At 56.1% G+C, this 12,555-nt stretch overlaps 1 protein-coding gene across 1 annotated transcript in view; it reads right to left on the reverse strand.

Moving 5' to 3' along the window:
* Positions 1–12,555, reverse strand: part of LOC121274398 (ras-related protein Rab-25-like) — a 53,346-nt gene that overhangs the window by 5,949 nt on the left and 34,842 nt on the right. The window contains exon 3 of the mRNA XM_041181697.1: positions 6,951–7,144. Coding sequence (XP_041037631.1) covers positions 6,951–7,144 — 194 coding nt within the window. The remainder of the gene's footprint in view (positions 1–6,950; positions 7,145–12,555) is intronic.

Here is a 12,555-nt window from a genome sequence, read left to right on the forward strand (position 1 = left end):
GGCCCATGCGGGTACCCATAGCCACACCTTTTATTTGGAGGAAGTGAGAGGAGTTGAAGGAGAAATTGTTCAGTGTGAGAACAAGTTCAGCCAGACGGAGGAGAGTAGTGGTGGATGGGGATTGTTCGGGCCTCTGTTCGAGGAAGAAGCTAAGGGCCCTCAGACCATCCTGGTGGGGGATGGAGGTGTAGAGTGATTGGACGTCCATGGTGAAGAGGAAGCGGTTGGGGCCAGGGAACTGGAAATTGTTGATGTGACGTAAGGTGTCAGAGGAATCACGGATGTAGGTGGGAAGGGACTGGACAAGGGGAGAGAGAAGGGAGTCAAGATAACGAGAAATGAGTTCTGTGGGGCAGGAGCAAGCTGAGACGATCGGTCTACCGGGGCAGTTCTGTTTGTGGATTTTGGGTAGGAGGTAGAAGCGGGCCGTCCGAGGTTGGGCGACTATCAGGTTGGAAGCTGTGGGAGGAAGATCCCCAGAGGATATGAGGTCAGTGACAGTCCTGGATACAATGGCTTGATGTTCAGTGGTGGGGTCATGGTCCAGGGAGAGGTAGGAGGAAGTGTCTGCGAGTTGACGCTCAGCCTCCGCGAGGTAGAGGTCAGTGCGCCAGACAACAACAGCACCACCCTTGTCAGCGGGTTTGATGACAATGTTGGGGTTGGACCTGAGAGAATGGAGTGCAGTAAGTTCAGAGAGAGAGAGATTAGAATGGGTGAGAGGAGCAGAGAAATTGAGACGACTAATGTCGCGCCGACAGTTCTCAATGAAAAGATCAAGAGAAGGTAAGAATCCAGAGGGAGGGGTCCAGGTGGAGGGAGAATATTGGAGATGGGTAAAAGGATCCGTTGAACTGGGAGAGGACTCCTGCCCAAAGAAGTGAGCCCGGAGATGAAGACGGCGGAAGAAGAGTTCAGTATCGTGCCGAGCCCGAAATTCATTGAGGTGAGGGCGTAAGGGTATGAAACTAAGTCCTTTGCTGAGCACTGAACATTCAGCATCGGAGAGGGGAAGGTCAGGGTGTATAGTGAATACACAGCTGGGGCTGGGATTGGAAGATGGGGTGGGGACGGAGGGACAGGCAGGGGTGGAGGGTCCTAGATGGGTGTTGGTGTCGATGAGTTGGTGGAGCTTGCGTTCCTTAGCACTTGAGAGAAAGAGAAAAAGTTTCTTGTTGAGGCGTCGGATGAGCCGAAGAATAAAATGAAACTGGGGGCACGCGCAGCTTTGAAAAAGGGTACAGCGGTGCTGCTGGAGGGAGAGGTCGAGTGTGTTCATATGGCGATGCATGGCACTGAGTGTGGATCTCAGGATGTGACGGGAACAGCAGTCCGAGAAACGTTTTATGTCCCAGAGATACCTGTAATCCTGGGCGGGTTCGAAACACGAGGGATGGAATTTCAGTTGAAATCCATGTGAGGTAATTCGGAGACGGAGACAGTCACTGAGAAAGGAGATATGGCTGTGAAAGCGGGTTTTAGTAAACACCTTGTCAAACACCAGGAGCGAAATGGAAAGCAAGGAAGGTGAGCAAGGCAAAAGAGAGATACGGAAATCTTGTCACGGAGACGAACAGAACTTCTTCAAGGTAGGCATTTCTTGAAGAGCAGTGGCAGTCAATTAAACACAGAGATAAAAACAAAAAACTGCGGATGCTGGAAATCCAAAACAAAAACAGAATTAGCTGGAAAAACTCAGCAGGAATGGCAGCATTGGCGGAGAAGAAAAGAGTTGACGTTTCGAGTCCTCATGACCCTTCAACAGAACTGATTTTTCTTTACAAGGAGAGGGGTGAGTAGGGCCCATAAGGGACCAAGGGGGCAATCTATGGGTGGAGCCAGAGGACATCGCTAGAGTGTTGAATGAATACTTCACATCCGTCTTCACCCAAGAGAATGAGGATGAAGCTATCGAACTTGGGGAGAGAGACTGCGAGGTTCTTGAGCAAATTGACATAGGGAGTGACAAGGTATTGGAAGTGTTGGCAGGCTTAAAAGTGGACAAATCTCCAGGTCTGGATGATTTGTGTCCCAGACTGCTGAGGGAGGCAAGGGAGGAGATCACAGGGGCTCTGACCCGAATTTTTAATTCCTCTCTGGCCACAGGGGAGGTGCCAGAGGACTGGAGAACAGCTAATGTGGTTCCGCTATTTAAGAAGGGTTGTAGAGAGAAGCCAGGGAACTACAGGCCAGTGAGTCTCACGTCAGTGGTAGGGAAACTATTGGAGAAAGTTCTGAAGGAGAGAATCTATCTCCACTTGGAGAGGCAAGATTTGATCAGTGATAGTCAGCATGGCTTTGTCAGAGGGAGATCATGCCTAACAAATTTGATTGAATTTTTTGACGAGGTGACCAGGTGTGTAGATGAGGGTAGTGCAGTTGATGTAGTTTATATGGATTTCAGCAAAGCCTTTGACAAGGTCCCACATGGGAGACTTATAAAGAAGGCAAATGCACATGGGATACAGGGTAATTTGATAAGGTGGTTTCAAAATTGGCTTAGTTGTTGGAGACAGAGGGTGATGACAGAAGGATGCTTTAGTGACTGGAAGCCAGTGTCCAGTGGCGTACCGCAGGGATCTGTGCTCGGTCCCCTATCATTCGTCATTTATATAAACGACATAGATGACTAGGTGGGGGGTAGGATTAGTAAGTTTGCGGATGACACAAAGATTGGCCGGGTGGTTAACAGTGAGGCTGTGTGTCTTGGGCTACAGGAAGATATAGACGGGATGGTCAAATGGGCAGATAAGTGGCAGATGGAATTTAACCCTGAAAAGTGTGAGGTGATGCACTTTGGAAGGAGTAATTTGACAAGGAAGTATTCAATGAACGGCATGGCACTAGGAAGTTCTGAGGAACAAAGGGACCTTGGCGTGTGTGTCCATAAATCTCTGAAGGCGGAGGGGCATGTTAGTGGGGTGGTGAAAAAGGCATATGGGACCCTTGCCTTTATCAATCGAGGCATAGATTACAAAAGTAGGGAGGTCACGTTGGAGTTGTATAGAACCTTGGTGAGGCCACAGCTGGAATACTGTGTGCAGTTCTGGTCACCACATTATAGGAAGGATGTGATTGCACTGGAGGGGGTGCAGAGGAGATTCACCAGGATGTTTCCTGGGATGAAACATTTAAGTTACGAGGAGAGGTTGGATAGACTTGGAACAGAGAAGACTGAGGGGCGACCTGATTGAGGTGTACAAGATTATGAGGGGCATGGACAGGGTGGAGAGGGAGCAGCTGTTCCCCTTAGTTGAAGGGTCAGTCACGAGGGGACACAAGTTCAAGGTGAGGGGCAGGAGGTTTAGGGGGGATGTGAGGAAAAACCTTTTTTACCCAGAGGGTGGTGAGGGTCTGGAATGTGCTGCCTGGGAGGGAGGAGGAGGCGGGTTAGCCTCACATCCTTTAAAAAGTACCTGGATGGGCACTTGGCATCTCATAACATTCAAGGTTATGGGGCCAAGTGCTGGTCAATGGGATTAGGGAGGTAGGTCAGGGGTTTCTCACGTGTCGGTGCAGATTCGATGGGCCGAAGGGCCTCTTCTGCACTGTGATTCTGAGGCAGGGACTCATGTGCCTTCACGGGGGGGCGGGGTATCTCCCCCTCTTTGCCATGTACCTCCGGGCCGTCCCATCCACTCATAAATGTATCTATATTTGGCCCAGGATGTGGGTCAAGGTCAGTTAAGACCTTACACATGCAGGCCAGGCCGTGTAAGGGGGGGCAGATTTCCTTCCTTGAAGAGAACAATTATTGTCCCCAATACTGAGACTGGCTTTCAATGCCAGATTTTATTAACCAAATTTAAGTTCCACCAGCTGCCGGTGTGGGATTTGAACCCGTGTCCCCAGACTATTGGCCTGGGCCTCTGGGTTACTCGTCCGGGGATTATACCCCCACCCCACGGCATCCCCTTGATCTCTGTGTCCTGTAATTCTCATGGCTAGCCACTTTCTTGCCCGCCCTGAGTACCTCCCCCCTGCATCCGATCTCACTCATCAACCCCACCACCCACCTTCCTCGCACCCCCCCTCCTCTGTCAGCCCGAAAGAATTGGGGTGACCTGGGAGACCGGCCCTCCTGGCAGAAGCTGGGAAATCGACAATGAGGGGGGCGTCTTCACCAACCAGGCCTCCCTTGACAACCATCGCGCCTATTGCCTCTGCAGTACCGGTTTAATGCTCATTAATGCTCGTCAAAAGTACCAATTTATTGCTCACCTCCCATGAGAGAATGAAATCGACCTGCCCCCAACACCCACCCCCGACCCAACATCGCCCCCCCCTCCCCCCCCCACCCGCCCCAAACACTCAGAGATGCCCAGTTGGCCCTTAGCCAACAAGAAGAGACCTGACTTACAGGCCTCAGGCCATTGTCGGGGGAGGGGCTGAGATCCCAAGTTGTCCAACACGGCGTTGGGGCGGGGGTGGGAGGGGCAGGGGGGGCTTGTGCTGGAATGAGAGCGGGACAGAATCACGTGACCCCCCCTCAGCAGTGAGGTGGCTCCAGGAAGCAGCGAGCAGGCCGTCCAAGTGGAGCGAGTGGGATCTGAGCCCAGTCCTCCCCGCCATTCCCAACCCTATTCCCTCCCCATCTCCACCCCACCCCTTCTCCATCCACACCCCTCCCCCATCTCCACCCCCTCCCCTTCCCATCTCCACCCCTCCCCCACCTCCACCCCTTCCCCTCCCCATCTCCACCCCTTCCCCTTCCCATCTCCACCCCTTCCCCTTCCCATCTCCACCCCTTCCCCTTCCCATCTCCACCCCTTCCCCTTCCCATCTCCACCCCTCCCCCATCTCCATCCCCTCCCCTTCTCATCTCCACCCCTCCCCATCTCCACCCCTTCCCCTTCCCATCTCCACTCCTCCCCATCTCCACCCCTTCCCCTTCCCATCTCCACCCCTCCCCCATCTCCATCCCCTCCCCTTCTCATCTCCACCCCTCCCCATCTCCACCCCTTCCCCTTCCCATCTCCACCCCTTCCCCTTCCCATCTCTACCCCTCCCCCATCTCCATCCCCTCCCCTTCTCATCTCCACCCCTCCCCATCTCCACCCCTTCCCCTTCCCATCTCCACTCCTCCCCATCTCCACCCCCCTCTCATTCCCATCTCCACCCCCTCCCCTTCCCATCTCCATCCCTCCCCATCTCCACCCCCTCCCCTTCCTATCTCCACCCCTCCCCCATCTCCCCCATCTCCACCCCCTCCCCTTCCCATCTCCACCCCTCCCCCTCCCCCTCCCTTCTCCACTCCTCACCCATCTCCATTCACCACCGTGAAGTCTTACCATCCCAAATCTTTGATACTAGGTAGCTTTAGCGGGGGCTCAGTGATTGGACGGGACAACTTCTATGGGTCGGTGACTGGATGGGACAGTCATTATGGGTCAGTGATTGGATGGGACAGTCTCTATGGGTCACTGATTGGCCAGGACAGTCTCTATGGGTCAGTACAAAAACAAAAACAGAATTACCTGGAAAAACTCAGCAGGTCTGGCAGCATCTATGGATCAGTGATTGGATGGGACAGTCACTATTGGTGATGGGACGGGATAGTCCATGTGGGTCAATGATTGGACGGAACAGTCTCTATGGGTCACTGATTTGACAGGACAGACTTTATGGGTCAGTGATTGGACCAGATGGTCTCAATTGGTCATTGATTAGATGAGACAGTCACTGTGGGTCAGCGATTGGACGGGACAGTCTCTGTGGTTCAGCAATTGGCCGGGACAGTCTCTGTGGGTCAGTGATTGGATGGGACAGTCTCTGTGGGTCAGTGATTGGATGGGACAGTCTCTATGGGTCAGTGATTGGACAGGACAGTCTCTGTGGGTCAGTGATTGGATGGGACAGTCTCTTTGGGTCAGTGATTGGACAGGACAGTCTCTATGGGTCAGTGATTGGACAGGACAGTCTCTATGGGTCAGTGATTGGACAGGACAGTCTCTATAGGTCAGTTAATGGACAGGACAGTCTCTATGGGTCAGTTATTGGACAGGACAGCCTCTATGGGTCAGTGATTGGACAGGACAGTCTCTATAGGTCAGTGATTGGACAGGACAGTCTCTATAGGTCAGTTAATGGACAGGACAGTCTCTATGGTCAGTTATTGGACAGGACAGCCTCTATGGGTCAGTGATTGGATGGGACAGTCTCTATGGGTCAGTGATTGGACAGGACAGTCTCTATGGGTCAGTGATTGGATGGGACAGTCTCTATGGGTCAGTGATTGGACAGGACAGCCTCTATGGGTCAGTTATTGGACAGGACAGTCTCTGTGGGTCAGTGACTGGACAGGACAGCCTCTATGGGTCAGTTATTGGACAGGACAGTCTCTATGGGTCAGTGATTGGACAGGACAGTCTCTATGGGTCAGTAATTGGACAGGACAGCCTCTATGGGTCAGTTATTGGACAGGACAGTCTCTGTGGGTCAGTGATTGGACAGGACAGTCTCCTTGGGTCAGTGATTGGACAGGACAGTCTCTATGGGTCAGTGATTGGACAGGACAGTCTCTATGGGTCAGTGATTGGACAGGACAGCCTCTATGGGTCAGTTATTGGACAGGACAGTCTCTGTGGGTCAGTGATTGGACAGGACAGTCTCTTTGGGTCAGTGATTGGACAGGACAGTCTCTATGGGTCAGTGATTGGATGGGACAGTCTATATGGGTCAGTGATTAGACAGGACAGTCTCTATGGGTCAGTTATTGGACAGGACAGCCTCTATGGGTCAGTGATTGGACGGGACAGTCTCTATGGGTCAGTGATTGGACAGGTAACGTCACGTCATTGACATCATGACCTTTCACCTCCCATGTTCACCCTTGATCCCAGCCCAAGACCCTAGATTCTCAGGTGTTCTTACTCCTTACTCCCATTCTCAAAACTCAACCCCCCTCACAACACATCCTCCTCCCCCACTACAGGGGGCGCTGAAGTTACCTGCAAAAGACTTGGCCTCCTCAATGGGGACAGCTCGGATCTCGCTGAGGTCAGTCTTGTTCCCCACCAGCATGACCACCAGCTTGTTGTCCGCATGGTCGAGCAGCTCGTTCAGCCAGCGCTCCACACTCTCGTAGGTCAAGTGCTTGGTGATGTCGTATACCAGGAGCGCTCCCACTGCCCCCCGGTAATACCTGCAAGAACCAAAGGCAGCCGAGTCACACAGACCCCAAACCAACAACTCCAGCAAGTGCCAACCCTCCTGGCTTGCAATTGAATTGGAGATTTATTAAGTATCATTCACACCACACAAGTGCCAGGCAATGACCATCCCCAACAACAGAGAATCCAACCATCGCCCCCTTGCCATTCAATGGCATTACCATCACAGAATCCCCCACTATCAACATCCTGGGGGTTACCATTGACCAGAAACTGAACTGGACCAGCCATATAAATACTGTGGCTACAAGAGCAGGTCAGAGGCTGGGAATCCTGCAGTGAGTAACTCACCTCCTGACTCCCCAAAGCCTGTCCACCATCTACAAGGCACAAGTCAGGAGTGGGATGGGACACTCCCCACTTGCCTGGATGAGTGCAGCTCCCACAACACTCAAGAAGCTCGACACCATCCAGGACAAAGCAGCCCCGCTTGATCGGCACCCCATCCACAAATATTCACTCCATCCACCACCGACGCACAGTAGCAGCAGTGAGTGTACCATCTACAAGATGCACTGCAGCAACTCACCAAGGCTCCTTAGACAGCACCTTCCAAACCCACGACCGCTACCATCTAGAAGGACAAGGGCAGCAGACACATGGGGAACACCACTAACTGGAAGTTCCCCTCCAAGCCACTCACCATCCTGACTTGGAAATATATCGGCCGTTCCTTCACTGTCGCTGGGTCAAAATCCTGGAACTCCCTCCCTAACAGCACGGTGGGTGTACCTACACCACAGGGACTGCAGCGGCTCAAGAAGGCAGCTCACCCCCACCTTCTCAAGGGGGCAATTAGGGATGGGCAATAAATGCTGGGCCCGGCCAGCGACCCCCACATCCTGTCTTTCTTAAAACTGAATCTCCAGGTCACTACTATGAGGAACTCCCAGGGAGAAAATTCGTTGGGGGCCGGGAAAAAAATTGCCCTCCTGTAATAATATTCGCCACTGCTCAGGATCCATAAAAATATTTGCACAGTTTGAGCCACAGCGATGAATCGTCCAATCAGATGATGGAGGGTCTCTTCACGTTCCGATTGGTGTAAGTTGGCGGCCAATGGCGGCAGTCTGAGGTGGGGTCGGTGTGAGGGAGCGGGTCCACAGGGCGCTGCATCCTTTGTGGAGGAGGGTCCCACAAGGGCACGTCTCCCCCTCGCCTCCCCCTCGGCAACCAAAACAGTACTTCCCCCTCCCAGAGGCCTATCGGCACTACCGGGCCTGTTCCCTGCCCACACGGGCAAGGGTCAGAGGTTAACGAGCAGGCCCTTCGGGCCGGATCCTGTCCCATCGTCAGTTCAGACGCCGCCGAGTCCAAACTGGAGGCTGCTTAGGGCCTCAATATGGAGTTCAACAACTGTAAGCTCTGCCTCCAACCCTGTTTCCGATTCCTTCGCGCATTCGCTCGCGTGTTTTGTGCTGAAGCTGTTCATCATCCCTGCCATTCACACCCCTTCTAGGCACGTCCCCACATGTCCCATTTACCCGCTCCCTTGGGCCTGGCACCATCCGACGCTCCTGTCGCTTAATCTCGCCCATCTTTGACCGATCACGGACCCTCCCTGTCGCTCTTCTTCCCACCTCCCCTCACCCACCACCCCCCACTCGCTCCAAACCCCACGACATTTTCCCTGTTCCAATGAAAGGTCACCCACCTTAAACGCTGGGGAGGTGGGGGTGGGTGGGGGATTTTACGGCCCTTCCCCCAACCCGTTGGCATACTTGAAGGCGGGGGTGGGGGTGGGGGAGAGCGAGAGGGTGTGGGTGCCCAAGTTAAATAAAGCAGGAGGCTTTCCCACGGCCTTCACGTCCACTCCTGACCCATATTGAAGGGCGGCGGGGGGGGGGGGGGGGGCTGGGGTAGGGTGGTGGGGGTGGGGGTGGGTGTGTGGGTTGGCATCAGGCAAGCCCCCTCACCTTTAGGTCTTAAGTGGCCAGTTAATGGCCAACTGGGGGAAGGTAACCAGGGGTGTCACTGCCCAGGCTGAAGGTGGGAAGGACGTAGGGGGGTGATGGTGGTAGGGGTTGGTCACCTGTGCCATCAGGTGCACCCGTCCCCAAACAGGGCACCCCGCTCTGTGCCTCACTACTGGCTTCTACTGCCCAGCGCCTCACCAGCACCCCCAACCCCAACCCCACAGCCACTAGGGTCCCCAGACTCACCTCAAAGTTCCTCCACCCGGGTGTCCTTGCAGTCCCAGTTGTGGCCACTACCGTGTCCTGGCGCTGGTGAGGCCGCTGGGCTGCCAGCCAATCAGACTGGCCGGCAGATCTGGAAGGTGGGCCTCCTGTCTCTAAGGTGGGGGGGGGGGCGAGGTCCAGCTTTTAGGTGGATCAGGCCTCCCACCCCCACCAACCCCCCGTCCAACCCTCACCAAGCCCCACATCCAACCCCCACCTACCCCACCCACCAACCACCCACACCCCACCCAACCTCACCCACCAACCACCTACACCCCACCCAACCTCACCCACCAACCACCCACACCCCACCCAACCTCACCCACCAACCACCCACACCCCACCCAACCTCACCCACCAACCACCCACACCCCACCCAACCTCACCCACCAACCACCCACACCCCACCCAACCTCACCCACCAACCACCCACACCCCACCCAACCTCACCCACCAACCACCCACACCCCACCCAACCTCACCCACCAACCACCCACACCCCACCCAACCTCACCCACCAACCACCCACACCCCACCCAACCTCACCCACCAACCACCCACACCCCACCCAACCTCACCCACCAACCACCCACACCCCACCCAACCTCACCCACCAACCACCCACACCCCACCCAACCTCACCCACCAACCATCCACACCCCACCCAACCTCACCCACCAACCACCCACACCCCATCCAACCACACCCCACCCAACCTCACCCACCAACCAGCCACACCCCACCCAACCTCACCCACCAACCAGCCACACCCCACCCAACCTCACCCACCAACCACCCACATCCCACCCAACCACACCCCACCCAACCTCACCCACCAACCAGCCACACCCCACCCAACCTCACCCACCAACCACCTACACCCCACCCAACCTCACGCACCAACCACCTACACCCCACCCAACCTCACCCACCAACCATCCACACCCCACCCAACCTCACCCACCAACCACCTACACCCCACCCAACCTCACCCACCAACCACCTACACCCCACCCAACCTCACCCACCCACACCCCACCCAACCTCACCCACCAACCACCCACACCCCACCCAACCTCACCCACCAACCACCCACACCCCACCCAACCTCACCCACCAACCACCCACACCCCACCCAACCTCACCCACCAACCACCTACACCCCACCCAACCTCACCTACCAACCACCTACACCCCACCCAACCTCACCCACCCACACCCCACCCAACCTCACCCACCAACCACCCACACCCCACCCAACCTCACCCACCAACCACCCACACCCCACCCAACCTCACCCACCAACCACCCACACCCCACCCAACCTCACCCACCAACCACCTACACCCCACCCAACCTCACCCACCCACACCCCACCCAACCTCACACACCAACCACCCACACCCCACCCAACCTCACCCACCAACCACCCACACCCCACCCAACCTCACCCACCAACCACCCACACCCCACCCAACCCCACCAACCCACCCCCACCTACAACCCCAACCCACCCACCCCCCACCCACCCCCCAGCCTACCCCCACCCACCCCCCAGCCTACCCCACCCATACCCACTCACTCCCCACCCACCACCCACCCCCACCTACTCCCCAACCCACCCAACCCCCACCCAACCCCACCCAACCCCACCCATACACACCCACCCCCCACCCATCCCCACCAACCCCCACCCACCACCCGCCCCCCTCCCAACCCCCCCACCCAACCCCCCACCCAACCCCCACCAAGCCCCACCAACCCTGCCCACCTACCCCCACCCACCCCCCCACCCAACACCCCCACCCACCCACACCCAAATCTCACCCACCCCCCACACCCCACCAAGACCCCGCACCCACCCCCCACCCTCACCCCACCCAGCCCCCACCGGGTGAGGACCAACATTTCGAGCAGGGTTTTGGGGGGAGGGGAGGTTTTGGTTGGGGGGGGGGTGGGGGGGTGGGGGGTGGGTAGGGGTGAGGAATATGTCCCGCCATTAAATTCACCCGGTTGACTCTGTTGCACTCCCTCCCTCCGCGGGTGCTGCCTGAGTGCTTCCGGAACACTCTCTTCTCATTCCGGATTCCCGGCCTGCACGGCGTTTGATCATCCGACTGGGGAGGGAGGGAGGGGGCCGCGGGGTGTGTGGGTGGTTGGGATGGGGTAAAATCACCCTGGCTGGGACATTCGGGACGAGACATTGAGCCGAGCCTGCCCTCTCGGGTGGATGTAGAAGATCCCACGGCCACTGTTGGAAGAAGTGCGGGGGTGGGGGAAGATGGGTGGGGGTCAGGGCCGGGGCCTGTGGGTTGGGGCAGTCGAGGTGGGGCGGGTTCCCCCCCCGGCATCTTGGGGGCCTCATTTTTGTCCCTTATAGCCAACATCGCAAAAAGCAGATGGGTCTGGTAACTCAGTCTGTTTGTGGGATCATGCTGTGCGCAGTTTGGCTGCTGAGACCCCCCACCCACCCCAACATTACAGCAATGACAACCGGTCGAAAGGATTTCATTGGCAGAGGTTTTGGAAGGCGCTAGAGAAATGAAATTTCTTCCTCAATAACAACTTGCATTTATGTAGCACCTGGAACATCAGAAGCCATCCCAAGGAGCTGAAAAGGAGAAATTATTGCACAAAATTCAACCCCGAACCACAAGTGACAAGCGACCAAAACCTTGGGCAGAGAGGTCAGTTTAAAGCAGCGTCTTAAAGGAGGAGAGAGAGAGAGAGGGAGAGGGAGAGAGAGAGAGGGAGACATAGAGAAAGAGTGCGAGAGCAAGAGAGTGAGGACAGAGGGAGGTGGAGAGGTTTAGGGAGGGAATTCCAGAGCTTAGGGGCCCCCCCAGGCAGCTGAAGGCACGGCCGCCAATGGTGGAGCGATGGGAATCGGGGGATGGTCAAGAGGCCGGAATTGGAGGAGCACAGAGATCTCGGAGGGTTGTAGGTGTTGGAGGGGGTTACACAGATAGGGAGGGGTGTAGGGGCTGGAGGAGGTTACAGAGAAAGGGAGGGGTGTAGGGGCTGGAGGAGGTTACAGAGATAGGGAGGGGTGTAGGAGCTGGAGGAGGTTACAAAGAAAGGGAGGGGTGTAGGGGCTGGAGGAGGTTACAGAGATAGGGAGGGGTGTAGGGGCTGGAGGAGGTTACAGAGATAGGGAGGGGTGTAGGGGCTGGAGGAGGTTACAGAGATAGGGAGGGGTGTAG

This window comes from Carcharodon carcharias, assembly GCF_017639515.1.
Source record: "Carcharodon carcharias isolate sCarCar2 chromosome 36 unlocalized genomic scaffold, sCarCar2.pri SUPER_36_unloc_11, whole genome shotgun sequence".
NCBI lineage: Eukaryota > Metazoa > Chordata > Chondrichthyes > Lamniformes > Lamnidae > Carcharodon > Carcharodon carcharias.